Here is a 26,507-nt window from a genome sequence, read left to right as displayed (position 1 = left end):
GTTCCTTTCACGAATGAGGCATGGTACTATGAGCTGCTTTTGCTAAGCTTATTATAGCAACCATTTCAAGAGGAGGAACCATATGGTAGCACAAAATGACTTATTTGCTCACCTTCATTCTTTAACCTAAAACCTTTGTGCAGTCAATGACTGGATTTGATAAAACCTTTGTTAAAAGTTATGTAATTAAAGACAAGAACATTATTAGATATAGAGTTAATGCTTAAGGATATGACAATTTAAACCAAAGACAGCAGAAGGTCTAATGGTGGATTTTTGGCCAATTTCTGATGGATCACCTAACTTCTGCAGTGTGCCAGAACACTTACAAAGTATACTGGAGGACTAGGTGGACTTTTTATTATTATTCTGAGCCAGAATTCTTAGAGCTATGCTAGATATCCTATTCTTTAAAAGAGGTGTGTCCAGCACATTTAGTTGGCCCCTTAGTCAAGATCATTTAACAGACATTGGTTATGCCTTAACTGGTAAAGAAATGCTGAAAAAGTGGAATTCCCAGCATTAATGCTGGGGAAGAGTTTGCCCCAGCTCACTAGAATTCAAATGAGGCACAAAGCACCAATGGGCGTTAGAATATTCAGGAAGTCAATAGAGAGGCGTGACTGTTCCAGCATATATTGTAGCCCTGCCTTTCCTGAACAGGCTTTTGCTGCTGGCTTCTGAGAACAGTTGGAGCTGGTTCGAGCCTGTTGACTGGCCATGCTTTTCCAGTTGGTTGTGTGAGACTCAATTGCCATATGTAAGGGAGCATTTACTAATTTGGGGGCACCTGTGTGTTTTGTGTGTGTAATTGAGGAGGTGTGTGTCTCTTAGCATAGATGCACAGAAACCACAAAAAAATGGGAAGTGGCCTTAAAACAAATAGCTTTTAATAACAAGTATTGTAACAGCAAAGTGTCAGAAAATGAGTTGGATGTCATCTTCATTATGAGGAGGGCCAGTATAAACCAACCCAGGTGATACACATATTTTGAGGTTTTCCTTAGGCATTAGAATATTCCTGGGGAAATGTTTTAAAACAGTTTATTTTAAAACAATACATTAGCATAAACGTGTACCTGCAATTTTCAAATGTTCTTTACTAACCTTTTAACAAGATTAGATGCAAACACATTATTAATTCCCAACAAACATTTTGAAGAAAAACCATTTAAAATGTGTTGTAGATGGTTTGATATGTATCAGCTCCTGTTGGACTTCCATGCTCCAGAATCTTGAAAGCTATACAATCTAGCACATGAATACAAAAACTGCAAAAATATATTTTCGCTGAATAATCTAAAGCCTGCTTACCTCTTTAACTGTATTAATAAACCCATGGACAAATATTTGCACTGAAATATGCATTAATGAACTTTGAAAAGGCTAGAATCCCCAATTATCTTCTTCACATACCACTCACCCCCTAGTGGTGGACAGGCATAATGTCTTCCTTTCTAGTTAAATTAGACACAAGCTATTGAGTCCGTTGCTTCTGGGTGAAATTACTTTTTAATTCCTTGTAGTTATTTACTAGGCACCTGCACTGAAGCCTGCATGAAGTACAGGCTTTGTGTGCACAAGGTTTTAACACAGAAGCATGAATATACAGTACAATATGCCTACCATTTACTTAGGCATCCCATGGGATGAGAGACTAGCATACTACCATGGGGTTTTGTCAACAGGGGACAAAATTTCCACTTACCTAAACATCTACTGAATACATATACCGTAAAATTTACTTCCCTGATGGGTCACATAAAAAACACACACGTCAATGGCTCTACGGACGTGTTTTGGGGCAGCACCTCTCCTTCAGCCATCCTTGCAAGAACAGAAGGCGTATTGGTAGAGTTCTAGCTGCAAAGGTTGCCATCATTTGCGCTCACAGATAGCCAAAGTTGCCATCACTTTAAACAATGCTGTACTGGATTTACACATTATGGATTTACACATTATGGTTCAAAAATTTGGGCCAAGCAAATAGACCTTATACTCTGTGGTATCTATACATTAAGGGCATGCTACAAATACAGAGCTAATACTACATATTAACTGGGCGATTTAACTGGTGCTCCTGCTGAACATTGCCATACTGAACTTGGCATATTTATTTCATTGTACTCAATTTTTCTTCACAATAGGGATCCAAGTTGTCTTACATTTGCCCCTTTTCCATTTTATGCTCCATTTTATGAGGTAGGTTAGGTTGAAAATGTGTGACTGGACCAAGGTCATCAAGCAAACTTTCTTTAGCATACTTTTCTGATGAAATTTACTGTGTGAAATAAATTACAATAAACATGTGACTGGATCTAATATAAACGGGACAATATAAATAAAAACTCAAGAGTTAGGCTTCTGGGAAAGTTCTTTTCTGCACAAGGATTCACACATCAGCTTTAATTATTTCCTCTCACAGTGGGAAATATTGAAGCATATAAGTTGATACTATAAGGATGATGCTGATAAGAATGCCAGCTACTCTTCACACATTAATTTTTTTACACAAACCTCTCCTCCAGTGCATGTAATGCCTTTAATGCAAGAATACAAGATGGCATAGACTCAGAAAAACTATGTGGGAAGGAGAAAGACCTCCACTTTTTGTGGTAAACCAGAAACACTATGAAGATTCTGAGCTGCTGACAACAAAAGCATGCATTCAGATTTTACTGGATATTCCCATTGATTCATGTTTCACTATCAATAGCGAGATACTGAATCACTATATACTGAATCACTGATGATATTAGCATCAATCAAATAAGACAAAATTGTATTGGACAATACACATGAAGCTGCCTTCTACTGAATCAGACCCTGGTGCATCAAAGTCAGTATTGTCTACTCAGACGGGCAGAGGCTCAGGCAGAGGTCTTTCACATTACCTACTTGCCTAGTCCCTTTAACTGGAGATGCCGGGGATTAAACCTGGGACCTTATGCATGCAAAGCAGATGCTCTACCACTGAGCCACAGCCCCTCTCCAAATAATAAGTACTGTGCTCCCACTCCGCATCGTTTTAATTTTATATAGTAAAGAAGGAAGTAGTGTAAGATATACCAAAAAAAGCCAAGCATACGCTGTAACAAAAGATATAACAATTCAGTGTGCATTATATAACAAAAGGAAAAATCTACATAGAACAAACGTACAAAGCAATACAAAAAGCAATGCCTGCAAAACTGATCTAGATTTCAACAGTGAGTCTTGCATAAAATGGAGAATACAACGAATCTTGCATGTAAAGCAGAAGTCTTGCATCTAGAGCAGGTAAAAACCTTGTATGCAGGCCAAAGACAGGAATCTGGACATGGTCCTGTTTTGTTTTTCAATTCTTCAGTTTCTCCAATAATATAAATATATGTACCAGTCTGTATAGAGATCCTTTGTTGAAAAGCTTCATAAACAGTTCAATAAATTGTAAAATTCCTTTACAGGCTGATCCAGCCAGCCTCTGCTTCGAAGGGTACCTAAAAAGATGCCAATTGCCATCTCTGCAAGACAATGGTCTTCTGCATTAAGCCCCACTACATCGAATCCCCAGTGTGCAAGTTAGAGTAGTTAGCAGAGACCCACTATAGTTTCTGCACATTTGACACCAAAGCTGAGGGATGCAGAACCTGTCACTTTAAAACGCACAGGATAAAACCAAATTAAGGAGGAGTTACGGTAAAAGTGCTTCCCAGATTAAATGTCTCAAGAATCCTGAAACAGAAAATCTAGTATGTTCATGAACAACCACCTAAGTATGGTGGGGCAGTTAAATATCCTCTCCTTTGGTTGTTGTCACCTGCATCCACTCTCCTGTGAATTCTCATCCACTCTCCAGAACTCCAACAAAGCCAGAAAGGACCCACCTTTCACCCCAAGCTGTAATGTAGAGCCACTGTTAAGTTTATATCTCATATGTTCACGTTTCTCAGTTTCTTTCTTGCTAATTCTCTCTCGCCCCTATGGTATGACCCTTAGAACAGAAGTACAATACAGTCCTAGCAAACTGTAGTTCCTCTTTGTACACTTCTGTAATCTATTTTTAGAAGCATCTGTATTATAATGAAGTAAAGAGCTTTTTCTCATAGTCCAGATGAGTGGTGGTCAAATATGATTACTAGTGCAGCTTGGAAACAAATCAAGGGCAGTTACTTTTTTGCCACATATAATTAAAAAGGTAAAGGTCCCCTGTGCAAGCACCGGGTCATTCCTGACCCATGGGGTGACGTCACATCCAGACGTTTACTAGGCAGACTGTTTACGGGGTGGTTTGCCAGTATCTTCCCCAGTCATCTTTTACATATAATTAACTGTTCTTAAACCTTTGCAGGCACTCTCAACAATAACTTTTTCCAAGCTTTCGATATCATAGAATATAATTGATTGAAGCTTAATAAAAATTATTGTGAATAAACACAGATAGGAATAAAATTAATCATTACCCTTATGTAATGGAGCAGTAAAAAGCCATACATGTGGCCCAATATTTTCAGAATTCCTTTGCCTTTCTATGTATTTGAAAGTTTTGCATATTTCAGTGGGCTAGACATCTCTATATGGTTACAGTGAACCAGATCAAAAGAGATTTACTGATTGCAAACAAAGCTGATCAGCAAGAGAAAAGTATTGCTATGGCCAAACCATGAAGACAGTTTGTCTGGGGATAGTGGCCCCACCCCCTGCACTCACCCACTCTGGAGGAAAATTCCAGATGGGCAGCAGAGACTCCAGCGGTGGGCAGCCCCACCTGGACACCATTCAGTCAGGTAGCCTAGGCTTTCTGGGGCCTGAGAGAGCTGGCAAAGTGGCCTCTTAAAACCTCAAGGGAAGGTGGGGCTGGAGAGGGTAGGGCCTAGCTGGGGAGGCCATTGGCCCAGATTTCCCTTACTCGCTGTGCTCCCCCAGAAATGAAGGCATTGGGGGAATCCAGGGCCATCCCACCCCCAGAAAATCCTTTATTACACCAACCCAGAGAGGGCTGGGGAAGAAGGACCTCGGTGCTTCTTGCCAGCCGAAGGAATGGAGCGAGGCTGGAGAGAGAGGGCTCAGGGTGAAGTGGAACCCACCTCCTCTCCTAAACAGAGCTCCAACCCTTGGGGAAAAAAGACATTGGAAGGCATATTCATCACAAACACTGACACACAGAAGTCAGAGCCTGACAAATTTATATTTAAACTAAGCAAGTCTCATACCTTTAAATAAGGATTGCTAGCCTACCAGTTCTGTAAATAAACTGGAATGCTTTTTATTCCAACATGGCCATGTATTTTAAACATTAATGTTTCAGTGAACAGAAATAAAATATTCAAAAGGCTATTGTCTAGGGAAAGATATAGAACCCCAAACCACACAGCGGTCAAGGAACTAGGTATCTGAAAACCAAAATCTAATACCATGTACACCTAATTCTACACAGTTATTTTAATGCATTAGTTGAATATTATCCTCTGCATGATGAGCATATTTAGGGCTTAAATACGTTGAGGTAAAGCAAAGCACCATTTCTACAGTAAGCAAAGAAAAATAGAGTTCTTACTGCAGAAAGGAAATACACTGAATGCAATAAAGTCTGGCTTATCAATTGAAACCTTCCTAGTTTTTTTTAAAGTCATAATCAAATAGATATACTTCCAGAAATATAGGCATATGCTTGGATGCAGCAGAGTGCTTATGTGGAAGGATTTTGGTCTGTGAAGCATGGCTTTCTTGCCTCTCCCCTCCTGCTGCAGCCCAAAATGCTCCCCAGAATCACAGAATCATAGTTGGAAGGGGCCATATAGGCCATCTAGTCCAACCCCCTGCTCAATGTAGGATCAGTCTAGAGCATCCCTGACAAGTGTTTGTCCAGCCTCTGCTTAAAGACTGCCAGTGAGGCAGCTGATTCCATTGTCAAACAACTCTTACTGTAAAAAACCTTTTCCTAACATCCAGCTGGTACCTCTCTGCCTGCGAGTCCTATTCTCTGCTGCCAACAGGAACAGCTCCCTGCCCTCCTCTAAGTGACAGGAGCACAATATGCTGCTCCTGGGACTGGGGACCTCCAGGAACTGTAGTTCAAGGGGTGTTCGGAGCTGCCACAGAAGGGGGAAATTCTTAGGCTGGACTAGTACTTTGATGACTCCTGTAAAAAAACAATGCTGTCGTGATTTCTAAATCTACTACAAATAAAGTACTTAGAATTATGATAAATTAGGATGCCACCTTCAGGTTTATTATGCTAGAAAACACACACCAAAGATGAGGTGAACTGAGGATCTAATACAGAGTCAGCAATTTTGACTATGGTTGTTTATGCATGGGTACTTTCACTCAAATTTGTCCCTGGTCTGTCTCAGTTGTTCCTTGGAGTTATGCATGAGTCCATCAGAGACTACTTCATTGCCAGCCCTCACAAATCCCGGGACATCCCGTTCCTGTTAACCCGATTCTTCCCTCCCCCCCTGAGCTCAGCCCAGGTTAAATCCCCATGCATAAGGCAGTGTGGGACACACAAGCTTGGCTTCTCTCACAACCAATTACAAAGCAGCATGTAAAGAGGCAGAGATTCAAATGCTTCCTTGGAGCTCTTTCTGAGCAGAAGAAAGGTTTTTTAAAACCAAGGCTTCGATTTCTCGCCCCCCCTTTCAGATTGCTCCATTTTTTGTCTTGTTCTTAAAATGCTTTTTTATGCAGCAGTTGGGGGGTTTTTTTGGGGGGGGAGGGATGTTCTCTCCCAGTAAGCTCTACAAAGTAAGTCAATTACAAAGCATCATTTGAAGGGGCGGGGACTTGATTCAAGCTTGGAGGCTGCTGGTGCATAGATTCCCAACAGGAAAGTGGGGGCCCAGTGAGCAACGAACCTCAGGTAAAACTCCCATGCATAAATGACCTATGTTTGAGATATGTTTAAACTCTTTTCTCTCATCTCCTCAAAGCTCTGTAGGTATGAACAAAATCTTAGGAGTGAGCTCACCCTTGCAACCTGTTGCATGCAGCTTCTGTGCATTTCTACCTTCTTTTCCCCCCTTGCCATGGACCTGCCCCAACTTTTGTATCACCTGTCAAGTCAATCTGTAACAGCAACACAAATCTGTATGCCAAAATCATTATGAAAAAAAAATGCTCACCGTTGTAAGGAAATAACTCTTTTTATGCTTACACCAGTCTCAAATGGGTATTACTACTTTTATTTTGAGCAATTCAAGTGATTTTATTATGGGAATGGGTCAATAGAAGATAACCCCTCAGTCTGAACCCTTTTTTTCTGGCAATGCAATAAAATTGCTTCTTGTGTCCTTGAGGTATTAAGTAAAGGCAACACACACCGTAGTGCACAGTGTTTTTGTACGTACATGTGGAAGTGTTAATGTGAGCACCAGTGTGTTTCTGGAGTTCTGTTTGCTGGTTATTTCCTTTATTATACACACCTTCAGAATTTACTTGCCCAGATGGAATCCTAATGAAAAAAATTATATTTATTAATTTACATTATTTATTGTCCACCTTTCTCACTGGGACTCAAGGCGGATTACACCAAGTGAGTCAGAACAATCAACAGGATGGGAAATTCAATGTACAATGCAATAGGATTAGGGTTGTTGAACCAACCAGAAGTTTAAAAACAAAACTGAAGCAAAGCATAAATATTAACATGACACATTAAATGATGCAAAAATAATGCAGCAGGATCCTATTTTTGGCAAGCTATATGCAGCAGTATAGACCACAGTCCCTAATAATTTATCCAAGTAACTTTGTGATCATTTTGTACAGTGCAACCCTATTGCCTGCACAGAAAAGCCCTCTTGAATAATTCAGTTTTGCATACTTTGCACAAAGCCAGGAAAGCGGGAGCCTTCCTGACCTCCTGAGGCAGGCTGTTGCACAAGGTGAGGGCCACGACAGAGACGGCAAGTGTACAGGCAGTTTTTACTCATTTGCAGGTTGGCACTTGCAGAAGGCCCTGCTCAGATGAGCGAAGCTATCATGGTAGAACATATGGAGAAAGGCAATCTCACACATATGCAGGTCCAAGGCCATGAAGGGCTTTGTATGAGATAGCCAATACCTTAAATTAAGCCCAGTAACTGATCAGCAGCCAGTTAAATGGCTGCAGAATGGGAGTAATGTGGCTGCTCCATGTAGCTCCTGATAACAGCTGAGCTGTAGCATTCTGCACCAACTGGTGTTTCCAAATAGATTCTGTGGGGAAACCAATGTACACTGCATTATAATAGTCTCATCTCAATGTTACTGTGGCATGGATCCAAATTGGCAGATAAGCTGTATCGAGGTAAGGGGCCATCTTACAAGCTAGACTGATTTGGAAGGTTTTTTTGTAGCTGCATTCATTTGCTTCTCCTGCAGTAATGGTGGGTCTAGTATGACCCCAAGGCTCTTAACTGAGTCTGTGAAAGTCAGTTGAACTCCATCAAAAGTGAGAAGCACAATGTTCTTCAAGATCTCTGCCTTCCTAACAAACATTATCTCAGTCGTTTCAGCGTCTAGTTTCAATTTGTTCACTCTTAGCCAATTTATGAAGATGACTGTGGATAGCCATAGGTTTCTTAGCAAGCACCACAGATTTGGAAGATACTCACACCTGAACATAGCACAGAGTAAAAAAACAGGACCAAACCTACTGAAAACTAAGCTTTTCATCTATAAACAACATAATTTTAGTTCCTGACATTGTAATCTCTTATCTCCAAAAAAAAAATCTGCTTACAAGGGGCCTTGATGTCCCTCTCCTCCAAATTTGGTCATGTTAAATCTTGTTGGTTATTACTGTAATGCTTTAGATCTGCATAGTTTGTTTCAGATTTCGCTTAGATCTCAGATTTCTGCAACCCTAATCCTATTACATTGCTTACTCCTAGTCCCATCCTGTTGACTGTATTTAGTGTGTAATCCGCACACAAATTTAATCGAAACTGATTTTGCCCAGTACCTTTAACGTGGATTTGAACCTATATTCAAATCTAGCGATTCGTTATTGCACCAGTAGCAGCTTTCAACTATGGCCCTGCAAACAGCCTCACTCCGCTCAGAAGTTTACAGAAGTCTGAGGTAAATCTAAGGATATTTTGAATGCCTCAGCATTCCACAAGTTATCTGTCCACAGCAAATTATCTGTTGGGACCACTGCGAGCGAACCAGCCCTGTGCCAGATACTGTTCAAAGAACTGGTCGAAGTTAAGCACTTTTAAGCCTCATTGAGCGTCGTGGAACATTTAAGCCTCTTAGGGCTTTAAATTTTTAAAATTTAAAAACTGGCTTTTTAAAACCAGTAGCACTTTCATAGAGGTCCATTTCCTTCGAAGAGGGCCACGCTCGAACTCCAACCTCTGAACACGACAGACTGCCTTCTGTCGCCTCAACCCCGACGAACCCCACCCCGAGGTCCTTCTGAGACATCCAGCCTCCTACCCTCACCATTGTATTCCACGTTTAGGCGACACCCGCGCCTGAAGGACCCTCGACAGGGAAGTCAGGCTCTCGTGGAGGCGCACTCAAGAGCCTGGTCAGGCTAGCGTGGTAGGCGTCGCGCGCTGCTTCTCAGGCAATCTGCGCGGGCAGCTCCAAACCTCGGAGGCCCCGTCGCTCGCGCCCTGCCCTGTCTGGCCGTCGCGCGCGCGCGCGCTCTTCCTTCTCTCTTTCCTCCCGTATCTCGGTGCAGAGGTAGGAGGAGGAGGAGCGGCGCCAAGTGACCAAGGGCTGGAGCGGGCATAGGCGGCCATTTCCCTCCTCCTCCTCCTCCTCCCCCACTGACGGCAAAGAGTGCCGAGCACCGAGTCATCGGTTCCCTTGCCCCCACGGTTCCATTCACGCGGGCGCGCGCACAAACGCACACGGTGAGGAGGGGCGGCAAAAGGGGGACGGTTCTTGAAAGACCGTTGAGCAGGAGAGAAGGCGGGGAGGGGAACGGCGCCGCAGTGAGGCTACCGGTCACGTGGGTGGCGAGCACGCGCGGGGGGGGGCCCGCGCGGTTTTTTTTTTTTTTTGCCGGCGGAGCGATCGAGTCGCCTGGGATCGTTGGGCGCGCGCTGACAGGTGCGGTGGGGGTCGCGTGTTCGAAACGGGGGGAGGGGGCGAGAGGGGAAAAAAAAAGGTTTGGGAGAATGAAAGGGATTGTGGGCGGCGCGTTCTGTTTCTCCCCCCTGGTGTGTCCCCTCTGGCGGCCCGTCCACCCGCTCGGCTTCCTTTCTTCTCCCTCCCTCGCTGGGCCCCGTAACGCGCGCTCTTGGGTCTCTCCCTTCAGTGAGCGATGCCCTCAGCCACCAGCAGCGCGATGGCGGGCAGCGGCGGTAAAGCGGCCAGCGAGGCGGCGGCGGCAGCTCCGTCCCAGGCGGCGGCGGCGGCGAGTGCGGCCGCGGCAGTTCCGGGCGGCGGCACGAGTTCGGTCCAGACCGAGGCCATGAAGCAGATCCTGGGCGTCATCGACAAGAAATTGCGCAACCTGGAGAAGAAAAAGGTGCGGAGCCCTGCCCCCCCCTTTCCGTTGTGGTGTGGTGAACGTGCTGTGTCGCGCGGGAGGTTTGTGGGGAAAGGCAGCAAAGGCTCCCCCTCGGCGGGATGAGGCCTGAAACGCCGCCGAGCGTGGACAGCCCCCCCCCCGACGCCTCGGAAACAAAAGGCGGGCGGCGTTGCCTTCGGTCCTTCCTTTGTTCTGTAGGCCCCGGCGGGAACCTTTCGTGTTATTTCTTCCCCCCCCCCCCCGCGGGGCTTTCCTCCTCCTCCTCCCGCGCTTCCTCCTCCCGTCCTCTCGAGAAGGGCTGGAGCGCGGCCCGCTCGGAGCCACCCGCTTCCCCCTCCCTCCGTCCCCCCCCCCGGGGGCTTGTGCACATGGAGCCGGCCAGGACCCAACATGGCGGCGAGAGGCAGCGGCTCTTGCCAGGGAGGGCGTCTCATTGTGTGAGCGGCGGCTGCACAAAGCCCCGGCAGGCTTCCTTCCTGCCCGAGACGCGCAGACTCGGCTCTGCGCGGCCACCCCCTCCCCGGTTCTTCGCCCCCTTTTTGAGTCACCCGTTTCCGTGGCGTGGGAAGAGTGCGCGCGAGAGGAAAACACGACCTCGCCATCCCGTGGAGGCATTCCCACCCCAGTAAACGGAATGCCTGCATTGCTTCGGCACGGATTAAACGTGTGCACCCGTTTGGTTGCTGCTTCCGTCGAAGTGACAAGCGGAAACTTCTTCAGGGTGGGGGCGATGGCAGCAGAATCACGCTAAAAGAAATCCTACCTGACATCATGAGCAATGTGCGCCCAACATTTTTTTTAAAGTGCGGCCAATGAGTAGCAAGCTATTGTGTGTGTGCTATATAGCACTTTATGCTGCTGTTCTGTGTAGGATTGTAAAGCATTTCCATATGCAACAGGACAGCTAAATTCTAAGCATTTGTGATTGGCAAGTTAGCATGGTATTTGTTCCTATTTTTAGACCACATACATAACCTAGTATTGTGGGAAAGGAACCTTGGAGTTATGCATATCTTTCCTCCTATGCTTTTACTGAAAAAGTATGCGTTCCGGAGATATGAATGGGATACAAGCTACATAAATATGTATTGGTGTGGCACACATCTCTATAATTGAGCATACAGGTTCAGTGAAACTGGTGACTTTAGTGGGATATGACAAGGTACAAGTGGTGGGGAAGCTCAGAAGTTGTCACGTGATGAAAATGATATTGATAAAACACTCCTCAGACTTGAAGCAGACCCTAAAAAGGTGGAACCCCTTAGGTAGAAGCCTGGGTAAAAAGAAATGGCTTGGCCTGCTGCTTAAAAAAAATAATAAAAGTAGGCAAGTGTCAAGTAGGAGGACATTCCAAAGACCTGCTCTGAAAAAACCCTGTCTCATTGCTGCCTTACCTTTGCTGGCAGGGGTACAGAGAGCAGAGTTTAAGATGAGGGTGTCATCTGGTGGGCCGGACAATATGGGAGGAGGTGGTCCTTCAGGTACTCTGGTCCCAAGCCATTTAGGGCCTTACTGGTAACAACCAGCACTTTGAATGAATTTGTTATTTTTATGCTAACAATACATTTTACAGACCTGTATTAGCAGTCCTGTTAAGTGTGTAATGCAGAGTTCAAGCTGCTACTTATATGTGCTTCTATGCCCAAACTGAGCGCACATCTGACTTGGTCAGTTACTTTCAGCAGCTCTCTCCCAATGAACATGGACAATTTCTGAGTTTCAGAAGTAATGTAAGAATTATGTGTGTCAGCGTCTTGCTCAGGAACTCTAGGTAAAAGTCTATGCCAGTACTATCATATGTGAGCATGTATGTCCACTGTATAAAAAATTGTAAATCATTAATAAAATATGCAGAAATTTAATTCTAGTAACTAGCTTGGAAAGCATCCAATATATATAATCACCGGAATAACCAATTTTTGAAATTATTTTGACAGTACAAGAAGGAAGAAAGTGCCCTGTGATTGAATGGCATTGGTCTTGGTATGGCTGCTTGTGGGACAATAATCGCTGAAACTTTTCTACTTTCTTTGGGAAAGCTGTCCTGCAGTGCAATCCTATGCAGACTTACTTTATTTAGGATTTCACTGTTAGTGTTAGGGTTGTTTTTAATCAGTTATTGATTCACAAGAGGACTTACTTTCAAGTTCCATAGTTGCTTAATTTCCTGAGGAGTGTTTAAGGAATTTAAGCCAGCAGTGTTATATAAGCATGAGCCCTTGTAAAAGCCTTCTGTTATGATTTATGGTAAAGACAATAAATGTGATTTGATTCAAAGAGTGCAATGGCCTCACTTAAATCTTTGTCACCCAGAAATAATTATAAAGTATTAGCAAAACCAAACCCGTCTTTGCGGAAGACTTGCTACTATTCCCCCCCTGAGAAAATCTCATGCTAATATTTTTCCCTGAGAATTTGTTCCTTAGGTATTTTTAAATGATTTTTATCAGTAACAGTGCTCTTTATCTGTTTACCTAGAATGGATGTAATCCAGGTTTTCACTTCTTGAAAGAAGAGAAGTTAGATTGCCTGTACAAGAATTGCCTGGCAGATGGTCTTGCAGAATGTATTGTATTTTGCTTAGAGTAACTTCCCAAATATGTTGGGGGGAATTAAAAGGCAGGTAACATCACCACTTTTGCAAAGCGAAGTACTCTGTTGCTAGCTAGAGGATACACAGCCTTGCTCTCCATTTTGAATTTAGATAAGTGCTTTTGGCAGTTTGCCTGTTTTTGAGCCTTGTGGCATTCCATACTTGGCTATATTCTTCTTATTGTCTTTCTGGTGTAATGCAAAATACCCCAATATAGCCCTGTTATTTTTAGTGGTGCCTTTAATCCAGCTCTTCCTTCAAGGAGCTGAAGGGGACATGTAATTTTCTTCCTTTGTTTAAATATTTATGTACAGCTCTGTATCCTCACCTGAGGTAAGTAACATAATAGTGCTATTACAGATTCATCAAATAATTTAAAACAAAAATCTAACTCAGATTTAAAACCAATTTCAGCAAATAAACTTAGAATAGTAGCAGAAAACCAGAGCGGACCACTAAAATACTAGTGTTGGGGGTAGGGAATAAACCAATTATCCCCCAATTAATAGAGAAAAATGACTTGGTATAGCACCTAAAAGCAGTAAGTGAGGGGACAGGCGAAGGGAGAGAGGAAGGGCATTCCACAGCAGGAGGTTCCACCATTAAAAAGGCCCTAACTTTCATGTCTGCTGTTGGGGGGCGTGACAACGTGAAACAGGATCTGTGCTGAAGAATAGAATGTCAGAGCAGGAATGTATGGGAGCAGTTAGTCCTTAAAATAACCTGTTCCTGGATTACAGAGGGATTGAAAATTTTAAAACCAGCACTTTGAATTTTACTTGAAACAGACAACTAGTGGGTATCTCTAAGAACTGTTGTAATACGCAACATGTCACCCATTCCTGATAAGTTGTGCTGCTACTGGTCTTATTCTGGTCTTATTGTGGCTTCTGAGGCATCTTTAAGATCAGCTCTAAGTAGAGTTAATTAAAGCATTTAATCAGGAAGTGTTGAGGGTTGATCAATGTGACTACAACCCCGTAATGTGTGTAATGAGAAGACGTTACTCCCCGTAATGAGAAGACGTTACTGGCCCAAGCTGAGCCAGTGAGCTTCATGAGAGTATGGGGATTTGAATCTGGGTCTCTTGCTTCTAGTTTGATGTTAAGCACTATACTTCACTGGATTTGCACTTGGAAGCCTGCTTCCATATGTGCAGTGAATTGGGGCATCTGCTTCTTTTCTAACAGCTAAGTGTGACTTCAGACACCACATTGAGTATCAGGACCAACAGTAGAGGAAGCACTTCCTTGTCTGAAATGAACTTTGTCAGCTACTTCTGGGTGGTGATCCAAGATTGTTGAATCGGTTAATTGACACTTAGCAATTAAATGTTCTTTTCAGTTAGACTCTTCAGTTTTAAACTTGATAGCTTCTCTCTTAATAAAGCTTGCATTCATATTCATACAATTTAGAACTAAGCACAACGTAGTTTGAGTTTCTACTGTGGTTAGATTTATCAAATCAAATGAAAATAAAAGTATCAGTGGAAAGTGAAACTTAATATGAACAAAGCTTTCCTTAGAATAAAAATTGCCAAAGAAAGGAACTTTCTTGTATGCAAATTCCAGTATTCACTGTGTTGTAAAGAATAAAAATGCATTGGCTTAGAACCATCCTAGACATTAGATTTTTGATGTGCACCTAGAATGTTAGAGTGCATCATAAATGTATATATTTACTACTGTGTCCTTCAGGTATATTTGCCACAATGCAAGGATTAACTGTGACTCCATTGTGTGTACATGAGGTAGTGTACACATTTTTAGTCCAAGGATACTTATGAAACAACTTAGCCGTATTCTGAAAACATTAAATAGAAATAATTAATAAATGATTAATTCTAGTTTTGTAAATTGTTGTGTGTCTCTGCACTTCAGGTTTCACGTGGTTTGTCTACAGTGTTATATGTTGCTAGCCAAGCAGTGGCACCTGGCAGAGGCAAGGATATGCAAATAGGCAGCATGTTGATATTACAATGTCATTTCCAGCATGAACCCAGAAGTGACATCATCACATTGGAGTGACACTCTAGGATTCCCCCAAGACTCTGTGGTTTATGTATAAGTTGAGTCTATTGTCTCTCTCCCCTCCCCCCCCCCCATATTATTAGACAGTTTTTGTCATTTAAAGAGGAAAAACCATGGGACGAACAATAATTGTGCTGACAGTGGTGTCTGAATAGGAGGCTTGGTGACTTGACCGGTCAAAATAAGATTTGACCAATTCGTTAGTCAAATGTTGTTGTCATAACCAAAGACAAATATCAACCAAGTTAATGCTTATGCTGGCTGCAGAAACAAACAAGTTAGCTGTTGTTGTGAAACTATGAAAGTAGAGTACAATGATTATAGTGTTTTACAATTGTTTAAATGTGAATAATTCTCTGAACTGGATTTTGTGCTAGGATACTAGGGTCCCTTGCTGGAGAGCTGATGGGGCAAAGGAGACCTTTAGTGGGGGGGGATCTCTGAATCTGCCTGTGATAAAAAACAGTCCTCTCTACTGTTTTTTTTATTATTTTAAATAAATTTCTATTACTTTTTATAACATAAAACAAAACAAACAAATACAATAATAATAATATATAAAAAAGAAAATACAAAAGAGTATCTATACTAATTAGTACATTCATGGTTACAAAATTATAAGATTCAAAAAGATACCCCTTCAACCTTCCACCCACCATAAAAAGTGACCCATCACCCGACTTCCAAAGAAGTGTCTAAACAGTTTTAAAAATATCTATTAACAGTAAAATATAAAAATATTAAAACTAGTTTCTATAACTCACTAATTAAAGTAGTAAAATCCATTTTTGCCAGTTTATCCCAATATGTGACGGCCTTTGCCCAAGTTTTTTTAAATTCTTCCATATCTTTTCCATGTAGGAATTCCGTTAATTTGGCCTGTCCTCTCTACTGTTGAGTGATTTTATCTTACTGCTCCTGTGTGTGTATACAGAGGCAGGAGATGTGGAATCTTTGTTACCAGCACACTAATAGTGTAATCCTGAAGAGAGTTAGCCCAGTCTAAACCCATTCATTTCAATGGGCTTAGACTGGAGTAACTGCATAAGATTGCACTGTAAGAGGGGTCTTAAAAGCAGCTGAAAATAGTCGCTCTGTAGGAACTTCTGACCCAGCTGGTTTAGTAGCTGGAGATCATTATTTCCAAAATCTGAAAAATTGAACTTGATTCAATAGTGGAAAGACCCTGATTTGGATACTGTGTTCTGGACATGTCCAGGATGGAGATTAATGTCCTGAAAACGTGTTAAGACAGTGATGAGTCTAGTCTGATAGCCAAGTTACAGGAAGAGGCTGAAGAAACTTGGTACGTTAGTCTCTAGAACAAGCAATTAGATGTTAGCTAGCCAATAGTTTTAAGCTTTTAAACAAAGAGAAAAGGGGGGGGGGGACTCGAAGAAGGTGCTGTACAATGGAAGCCAATTTTTCATTCTCTCTCCCCCCCCCCACCTAGGCCTTTACATTTCTGATGACCTTAACTTTTACAATGGCATTTGCTAGGTGGGTCATCCAGGTAACAACATTGATATATTCATTTGAAGTTGAAAATAGTAGAATAGGTAAATGACAGTAAAATTCAGTTCCCTCAGCAGTTCAGTCAAAACTGTATGTAAAAATCAGTTTCCATATGTAGTTGGCAAAATCTGGCATTTAGTGAATTATATGTGGAAAACTAAACAGTACGCATCGGTGGAGTAACACAAGAAAAACTGCTTTGATTATCTTATAGCCTTCCTGTTCTTAGTGGCTAAGAGCATGGCAGCATGTGAGCAATTTCTGTTGTGATTGATCTTTAGTGGCTGGAAATGTCAAGAAGAAACATCTGCAAGTCAGCAGTAAACTGCGAGTTCACATTATTTTGGTAAAAGAAAAATCCGTAATATCTTAGACTTCAAGTACCAGGTGTATCACTTTTCTTGGATTGACTGAAAATTGAGAATGACCATTTTAGTCTTATGTTCCTTATAGCCTGGTTTGACAGCTCTCCCCGCCAAGGTTATATGTTCTTTATTTAATTCATTTATACCCCACCTTGGGGACCCAAGGTGGCTTATATCATTCTCCTCTCCTCCATTTTATCCTCGCAACAACCTTATGAGGTAGGCCAGGCTAGAGTGTGTGTGACGGGCCTAAGGTCACCTGGGGAGCTTCCATGGCACAAGTAGGGATTTGAACCTGGGTCTCCCGGATACTAGTCTGACGCTTAACCACTACACCACAGTTGCCCTCAGTGTGGGTTTTGTTGCTTTCATGGAGGGGGTGATTGAAACAAGTACCTACACTTGGGGCCTTCTAGTGATACTCTGACAGAACTATTTAAGAGTTGTTTTAAGGTTTTTTTTAAAGGCATGCAAATCTATGGTTACTGGAGCATCATGTTCAAGAGAGCAGTAGTAATTACAAATGGGCAAAGAATTATCCAAATAAACTGAGATTCCGCTTTTCCTGTGGAACTTGAATTAGGAAGCAATCTGAAAATGTATGTATGAACTGGATAGAAACAGCTTCTCAGGATTCCATTGAGAGGGAGTTGTAACTGCTGCTTGAGATACACAACATAAACTCGTGTTGTGTCCTCAGACAATTGTAGCGCAAATATATCACTATCACCTATTCATATTAAAACGTCTTTGAAGTATTTATATACGTGCACATAGTTGATGGTATTTTCTGTTTCCAGGGCAAACTTGATGATTATCAAGATCGAATGAACAAAGGAGAACGCCTTAACCAAGATCAGCTGGTAAATTAATTGATACATTATTGCAAGGCTCCTATAAATTATTTGTTCATTTTTGCTTTGTTTTAGTAAATCCTGTATTATGGATGTGAAGAATGGGAAACTATATTCTGTTGTTTTTTGATAGAAATGCATTGTAATCAGATGACCACAAGTGTCATAGAAAAGCATGGAGTTCTCTGTGAGTTACGAGGAGAGAAAACAACATGTGTTTGATCTCTTCTGGTATGCCTCCATTGGAAACATTGGAGGTAGCCAATTGGTAATAATCTCAAGGTGTCATTCTAGCTGTTAAGAATTGTTGTTGTATGGTTGCAAGAGTCCAGTGAGCTACCGTATTTTTCGCTCTATAACATGCACTTTTTTCCTCCTCAAAAGTGAGGGGAAATGTCAGTGCATGTTATAGAGCAAATGCAGCAGCAGCAGGGCACAGAGCCGGGCCACTCTGGGAGCCGGCTGGGACGCCGCCAGCCAGCTGGGGGCGGGAGGCCCCTCCCAGCTGCCCAGTGCAGCGCAGAGCAAATTCAAGACCCATCGCCCCCCTTCCCGGGACTCCCGGGAAGGGGGGACTCCCGGGAAGGGGGGCGGTGGGTCTTGAATTTGCTCTGCGGCTGCCTGCCCAGGCAGTGCAGAGGAGTTTAAACACCCACCGCCCTCCTTCCCGGGAAGGGGGGCGGTGGGGTCTTGAATTTGCTGTGCGCTGCCTGCCCAGGCAGCGCAGAGTTTAAACACCCACCGCCCTCCTTCCCGGGAGTCCCGGGAACGGGGGCAGTGGGTCTTGAATTTGCTCTGCGGCTGCCTGGGCAGGCAGGGCAGAGCAGTTTAAACACCCACCGCCCTCCTTCCCGTGACTCCTGGGAAGGGGGGCGGTGGGTCTTTAAACTGCTCTGCCCTGCCTGCCCAGGCAGCGCAGAGCAGTTTAACCTCCCCTGCTTCCCGGTCAGAGGCTCAGCTGTTGGGCGGGGACCTGCCCAACAGCTGAGCCTGGGGACCGGGAAGCGCTGGTGTGTGTGTGGAGGTTAAACTGCGCTGCCTGCAGCGCAGAGCAGTTTAAACCACCACCGCCCCCCTTCCCGGGAGTCCCAGGAAGGGGGGCGGTGGGGAAAGAGAAGAAAAAAGAAGAAAAATATATTTTTTCTTCTTTTTCCTCCTCTAAAAACTAGGTGCGTCTTATGGAGCGGTGTGTCCTATAGAGTGAAAAATACGGTAGCTTGTGACTCTCAGGTTTCTGTCCAGCCTCAGAGGTTATTTGTGAGCTTATGGAAATTCTTTTTATACCAAGCAAGATTTGAATGGCCTTTGGTGGCCATCAGCACCCAGATATATATACTGCCTGCTTGGATGGATGTGTGGGGAGAGAAGCAGTTTGGAAACTTGGAAGGTTGCTAGAAAATACAGAAAGTTTTTTAGTGTCTGGCAAGAAGTAACCTTTGTAGAGCTGCAAGTTATATTGTTAAGAGAACTGAGAGTTCTGTCACTGCTTTGTTAAAGTTGTATACAAATAAAATGTATTGTCTAAATGTTAGAGATTAATAATAACTGACTCATGATTAAAAGTCATGCAAAGTCTCAAACTTTGCTTTATTACACTTCAAAGAGACACAGTCTATTTTCTTCCCTCCTGCAGGATGCTGTGTCCAAGCACCAAGAAGTCAGTAATAACCTGGAATTCGCTAAGGAACTACAGAGGAGTTTTATGGCACTGAGCCAGGATGTAAGTAGAAAGTAGATGTTTCAGTGCCGACTAGCCATTGAGAAGAAACGGTGTGCTTGACAGTAAAGATATTAATGTTTATGCAGAACTATCTATATTTTGTGTTTAGTATGTGTGCCGTTTCTGTGTTTAGTATGTGTGCAATTACATGAAAAACATCAGTATAGCTTCTCACATTATTGCCTCTCTCCTCCCCTCATGCCCCTGAAATCAGAACACAGACTGTAATCAGTGAGTGCTGGTTAATTTGTACATTTGAGGGTTTGCTGAAGCAAAATTTAGCAAAGAAACAGCCCCCTTCCTTGACTTGTTACAAGAAATAGCTTTCCTTAGGAGCAAGTGTGCTTTTTTAACAGCTGCTGAAGAGTGGGAGGCTGAGTTTCAGTCTTTCTGTTTCTCTGCTTGAAATGTTAACAAGCCCGAAAGTGGTTTCCTGGCTGCAGTCACGCCACTTTCTCTTAATGGTTTCATGTTTACTTAATACGAGTTCTGTCGGATCCCTAAATTTAGGCTAAAATATGTTTGCCTTACAACATGTAGTACAATTACTTCATCAACTTTCCCTTGCTTGGTATTGTATTGAGTCAGAATCTTCTAGCATGAATTAAGGGCGTGACTGTATGCTGTATAGCAAACTAAAGGTGCTTCGGAGGCTTAGGTTGCATTCAGATGTCACAAAAAAGCCACTACTTATTTGTAGACTGAAATCCTTGGGCTCCTGCACTCCCTTCCCTCATGCCTTGCACTGAAGTTGAAGACTTCCTAACCAAAATGAGTTATGATGTCTGAATGTGGCACTTTAACAAATGGGGGTTGGTGGGATGTCTATTATGCAACAAGCTGGTTTAGTATCTCTTGTTTATGGACAAGAGACCTTATTGGTGAAATTGCTGAAGTTGGATGTCCCTACAAAGTGTGGTAGATTGAAGATCCCCCTAAACAAGATGATGATCAACCTCAGTAGGGTGCACAATGGAAGGCAGCATGCAAAACCACGGACTTTGGGTTTATGTTGCAAATTGTATTTAGAATGTGTTGTCTGAACATAGTTCTTCACCTTGCCTTTTCATCACTCGATCAGGTGTGGATACATGAGATTGGATTCAGCTGTTTGTCAGTGGAAAGAATGTGTGTGTGTGTGCCACATTCTTCTCAGCCCCAACTCACAAATCTGTTCTGATCCCGGGAAAGTTCTGGTGTGCAGGACACATGTGGACTGAACAGCCAAGTGAGTTGAGGAGGCTGCAGTGAGGGAGGAGAAATGGGTAGAATCGCCTCTTCTCCCTAATTTGTCAGTGGAACTCTGCTAGTTCCCATGGGTCCTGTGACCCTGGGATAAACTTCAATGGGGTCAGGAGGGACTGTGGATGTGGGGGACACACAGTAATAATCAACATCCCCTGGCACCTTCCAATTTTGCTGAAGCCAATGAATGAAATATCATTTTATAGCCACTTGATAAGAATTTTGACACATCAGTCACATCCTTCATTTCTGAATTAGTAATAAGAATAGGTCTGTGATCTAGGAGCACTGAAGTATACTGAGGCTTCCCTGTTTTCTTCTATGAGTAGGGGAATCTTTTCTTTCTCACTCTGTCACACGAAAATCTCTTCAATTGTAGACCATTTCTGTTTATGGAAATGGTGAGCTTTGACTCTTGAAAGCTCATGCAGGAATACATGTTAATCTTTAAAGAGCCACTGTACTTCTGTTTTGTTTAGTTACAGTAGACTATCATGGCTACCCCTCTGTAATGCTCTGAGTGTCAGTTCAGATGTAATGAGAAATCGTGGCTTGATTACACTATTCACAGTTAATTGATTGTCCTAGCCTATGCCATCACACCTAAGTATGGTTAGTTTGGGTACCTCAAGCCATGATATGAAGCTGATTTATTAACTACTGTTCATCTTAACAATGATTTTATGTTAGGTATGAACAAGGTACCCTGGCTTAATTATGTTTATTCCACTCGCTAGTCCTCCATGCCTGCCCTGCCTACAGAGTTGCCTGCCAGGAGCAGGTCTGAAATGAAATCATTCTTGCCTTCTGACCGTTGCTAGCATCAAGCTTTTAGTTTTGGGTATGTCTTGCAACAGCCTCTCTACCCTGTCTCCACTCTTAAAGACACCAGTGAAACAAACTAATGGGGGGAAAACAATGCTAACCAGAGCACTGACTATCTTAGTTTCCTGTACTCAATCCGCATATTTATTTATTTTTAATTTATTTACATTATTTATAGCCCGTCTTTCTCACTTGGACTCAGGATGGATTACACAGAGTGACGGGTTGGGACATTCAGATGGATTACAGTTGACGGGTGGGACATTCAGTAAAAAATATAGTAGGATACTTGTAGAACCAACTAAAAGTCTGAAACAGAACTGAAGCAAAGCATAAGTATTAACATAACACATGAAATGATGCAAAATTACATAGTTGGATCTTAGTTTCAGCAAGCTATACACAGTAGTATAAACCACGGTCCTTAATTTTTCTGAGTAACTTCGTAAAGTTCTGACCATAGAGTTCCGGGTGGTTCCTAGAACTACCTGGAAGTGACATTGGTAGCTCTAGGGATTACCATGAACTCTATGATAATCTTAACAGGTGAGCATCGGCAGGCAAGGGCCAAAATTTCCTTGAGTTCTCCTGCCATAAGAGGGAAAATGGGAACCCTACCTGTACTGCAGGGCCGCTTGGTTTCACTTGCTCCCTGCCACCAGTGACCATCCAAGGCAGCGGCCTGCCAGGAACCTTCGTTGTTAGTTAAAGGGCCAGTTCGCTACGTAGTGGCTAATTGTTATTATTTATTATATATTGATAAATATTTTAGCTGCCTTTCCACCTCATGGAACACCAGATGGCTTACATTGTCAACAGCAATAATAATAAAATGCGTTAAAAATCACAATTTAAGACAGCCAATAAATAGAAAAACTAGGTTACTCAAATGCCATCCTCAGTTGTCTTGTAAAGATTTAAAGTGTGGAAGCTAGGCACACCTCCCTGGGTGGTTGTTCCATGACTGCGGGGTTGCCACTGAAAAGACCATCTCTCATGTACCCATCCGATGAACTACTTTGGCGGGCCAGTCAGAAGGGCCTCTCCCTGTGATCTTAATTTCCAGCAGGAACATATGGGAGAAGATGGTCTTTCAGATACCCTGGTTCCAAGCCATGTCATAATAATAATAAACTTTATTTATACCCCACCCTCCAGCAAAGCCAGGCTCAGGGCAGCTCAACATCACAAATATAATACATAACAACTTTAAAACATTTAAAACATTTTAACAATGCTGTATTTAATGGCTTTATCAATAACTGCAGTGATTCTAAATGGTGTCGTAATAATTTTTTTCCTGTAAGGATAGGTGTTCTAATGGTGACTGTCATTTCGTCAAGTATCGTTGATGTCATGCCATGCAGGGGAGGGGGTGAGAGATGGACAGGGGAAAGGAAACAATATGGAGGAGATAGGGATGATCAGGGAAATAGGGAGGGAGAAAAAGGGGGGAAGAAAGGGAAACGGCAGGACGGAGGAGGCAGGGGGAGGGGGAGGGAGGCCAGTTTCAGATGGCTACCATTGCTGTCCTCAACCATAGGCCTGGTGGAACATCTCTGCCTGGGCCAGGTCCCGCAGGGCACAGGTGTCATTAGACAGAGAATTCCACCAGGCTGGGGCGAGGGCCAAAAAAGCCCTGGTCGAGGACAGCCAGACATTCTTAGGGCCAGGGTCCACTGACAAGTTATTTCCAACTGATCGTAGGGCTCTCTGGGGGGTATATAGGGAGAGGTGTACCTTTCTGGGGGATATATAGGGAGAGGTGTTCCCAAAGGTACAGTGGTCCAAGACCATTAAGGGGCTTTAAAGGTTAATACCAAAATATTGAATTTGATCTGGAATTCAATCTGGAGCCAGTGCAACTGGTGGAGCACTGGTTGAATGTGTGCTGACCATGGGGTCCCTTGTCAAGACCAGCACCGCTGCATTCTGGACCAGCTGCAATTTCTGGAACAACTTCTAGGGTAGCCCTGCATAGAGACAATTACAGTAGTCTAGTCTAGAGGTGACCATCGCATAGATCATTGTGGCTAGATTGGTATGGGATAAATAGGGGGTCAGCTGCTGGACCTGGTGAAGGTGGAAAAGTGCCGTCCTGGCAGTCTACTTGACTAGGGCCTCTAAAGGTGAGGCATTGAACATCACTCCCAGACTCTTGACGGAGGAAGCTGGAGGAAGGGCTTTAAAGGACAAAACTCTCACCTTTAATTGGGCTTGTGGGCTGATTGGCAGCTAGTGTAATTGCTGTAGTATTGGGGTCACACGTTCCCATTTGCTGGCTCCAACCAGCAGTCTAGCTGCAGCATTCTGCACCAGCTGCCGCTTCTAAATGCTCTTCTAGAGTACCTCCAAATAGAGCACATTGTGATGCTCCAGTTTAGATGTAACTAACAACCCATTCCTGACCTCCAAAGACAAAAGTCCTGAGGAGGCCAAAAAGGGACTGTGCCAGCATTGGGGGGCCCTGCGCCTGTGCCCAGGCTACTTATGCCACGGTGAGTGGCCCCAACACTGGCGGGGAGGCCTGACGCCAGTCTCCCAGCTTTGCTTTGCCAGCGCTGCCCAGGGACACCGGCTGGGCCTTCCTCTGGCTTCCCACTGGAGCAAAGCCCTGTGCCGGGGGGACATTCCTGGGGCATGCTGGGGGGCATAGCTGCCGATAGACAACTTCCTGTGCCCTTTCGACCTGGCACACTGGCAGGGAGAACAGCGTTGCTGCGACTGCTTTTTTGCAGGTGCAGCATTGCTGTTCTTAATGGGGCTAAAAGCCCCATTTAAAAATAAGGTTTTTAAAGGATTTTTAAAGCTTTTCGGCGGCTGGGGAACGACTTAGGAGGCGTTGCCTTGGCCGCGCCATCCCTGGCCGCTGAAAGCTCAGGAATGGGTTGTAAGGCATGGATCATTGTGGCTAGATTTGACTGACCCATGAATGGGCACAGCTAACACACCAGCCAAACCTGGGCAAAAGTACTCTGAACCACTGCAGCCCCCTGGTTTCCATGGTGACCGCTGGGTATATCAGCACTCCCAAGCTGCAAACCTGGCTTTTCGAGGGGAGTATAACCTCTGCCAAGGCAGGAGATACCTCAAGTCTGCCTTTCTACTCACCTAGAGAACCTCTGTCTTGTCAGGATTAAGTTTCAGCTTACACAAGCACCCTATTTACATTTATTACACTGAGACGGTGGCTGGAGGAAGGGGGTCACTGAATGGAGGGAAAGCAAAACTCCATGTCCCAGTGTTTCCCTTCAAGGGGCTTTTGTGTGGTTGGCAACTCTGTACTGAATACTCCAGGTATGTGGGGAACAGTGAAGTTTGCGCTGAGATGAAAACTTGCCAGGGAGTATAAGTAAGACCCTGTGCATGTGTGTGTTGTCCACTGCAAGCATGTCTTAGAGCTGAGACCGGATGCTTGGAGGGAATTCAGTTGAGTTTACATGTGGGAGTTGAACTGAAACTGGAATCGGATGTTTTCCTTGGCTTGAGGAGAGAAAAGAGTTAATGTGAAAGCCTTGCTGCTTCCTCTGAGCATGGCTCAGCCCAGTTCAGAAGTTTCCTTGCCCTTGCATTCCCAGCAACCAGTGATAAGTGGGGTTGGTGATTCACCAGGGAGGCTTTGACAGTGATTGGGTATCACAAGATAGCCTGGGTCTTTTGCAGGGAGGCAGGAAACAAGTGACAGTAGCGGAGCCATGCTTCACTGATTGTGGGCCCAGTCCTAGTTTTACCAACGAATTACAGCTAAAATAAGATGGTTTTGCATATTGTCTGAACCAAAGCTGTGTGGGAAGATAGAAAAAGCGAGTGTGAAGGGGTAGCAATGGGGGTGCTGGTTTGATGCCATGTGAACAAACAGAAGAATCAAGGTGTTGAATGAATCCTTTATTGCTAATTCCTGATCCCGATGCGTTTTGCCTGGGGCTTCGTCAGGGGATCTGTTGTAATCAGGGAAAATACGCTCATAAAATTTTAAAAAGTCATAAAACATATAATCAAATATAATTCATTTGGAATTAACTTTTTAATTAGGCTACAAATCTTAGGAAACTGCAACCTCAAAGAAACACTCGCCAGATGGGTTGTGGCTGAATATGGAAGTGTGGTTAGCTTATGAAAAAATGTTCTTTCAAAAAATTGGGAAAAAAGAACAAGGGGGGGACTTAATTTAAAGCAACTACCATAAGTCGGCTGCGACTTGACGGCACTTTACACACACAACAGCCCATTCCTGAGGTTCTGGGCTGAAAGTCCTCAGGAGGTGCACAAGTGGCTGTGCCACTTGCAGCGCCAAAATTGGCACGGACGTCGGCGTTGGGGCGCTCACGCTGGCCTCCCTGGACTGCCATGGCAGTGCGGCCCTGGGATGCTGGCGCAACTTCCCGACAGCTTCCCAATGGTGCAAGTCCGGACGCCAGCACTCCTGGGGTGTTCTGGGGGGCGGAGCTGCCAGTAGGCAGTTTCCTTACCCCTTTCAGGCTGGGAATGCCCCCTCACGCCTCAGCAGTGCTGCGCTAGGTTTTTGCTGGCGCAGCCTCGCTTTTCTCTATGGGGTTCCCCCCCCCCCATTTTCTATTTTTTTGTTTTTATAAAGGCTTTTTTAAGCCTTGCAGCAGCCGTGTATTCTCTTTGGAACACTGCGGTGGCTCCTTGGCTACATTATTCCCAGCTGCCGCAACGCTCAGGAATGGGCCGTAAATAAATTTAAAATAAGAAAAAACATATGCATATAAAATTTTAACAACAGTGGTGGCGTATCTACGCATAAGTTTCTATAAAGGGTTTCCAAATATCTAAAAATAAGTCCATATGCGATTGTCGTCCTATTTGCTATGCATGCATATATTGATAGCATTCTAAGATCCTCAATCCATTGATTTACCGCAGTTGGGCTTTTATCTTTC

At 43.7% G+C, this 26,507-nt stretch overlaps 1 protein-coding gene across 4 annotated transcripts in view; it reads left to right on the top strand.

Annotated features, from left to right (window-relative positions):
• Positions 1-10,246: 10,246 nt before the first annotated feature.
• CAPRIN1 (cell cycle associated protein 1) overlaps positions 10,247-26,507 on the top strand; it is a 33,995-nt gene continuing 17,734 nt past the window's right edge. For all 4 annotated transcript variants that reach the window (XM_056850989.1, XM_056850991.1, XM_056850992.1 and 1 more), the window contains exons 1-3: positions 10,247-10,453; positions 17,760-17,822; positions 19,447-19,533. In XM_056850989.1, the coding sequence (XP_056706967.1) occupies positions 10,247-10,453; positions 17,760-17,822; positions 19,447-19,533 (357 nt within the window). The remainder of the gene's footprint in view (positions 10,454-17,759; positions 17,823-19,446; positions 19,534-26,507) is intronic.

This window comes from Euleptes europaea, chromosome 6, assembly GCF_029931775.1.
Source record: "Euleptes europaea isolate rEulEur1 chromosome 6, rEulEur1.hap1, whole genome shotgun sequence".
NCBI lineage: Eukaryota > Metazoa > Chordata > Lepidosauria > Squamata > Sphaerodactylidae > Euleptes > Euleptes europaea.
This window is presented reverse-complemented; position numbering and strand designations above follow the sequence as displayed.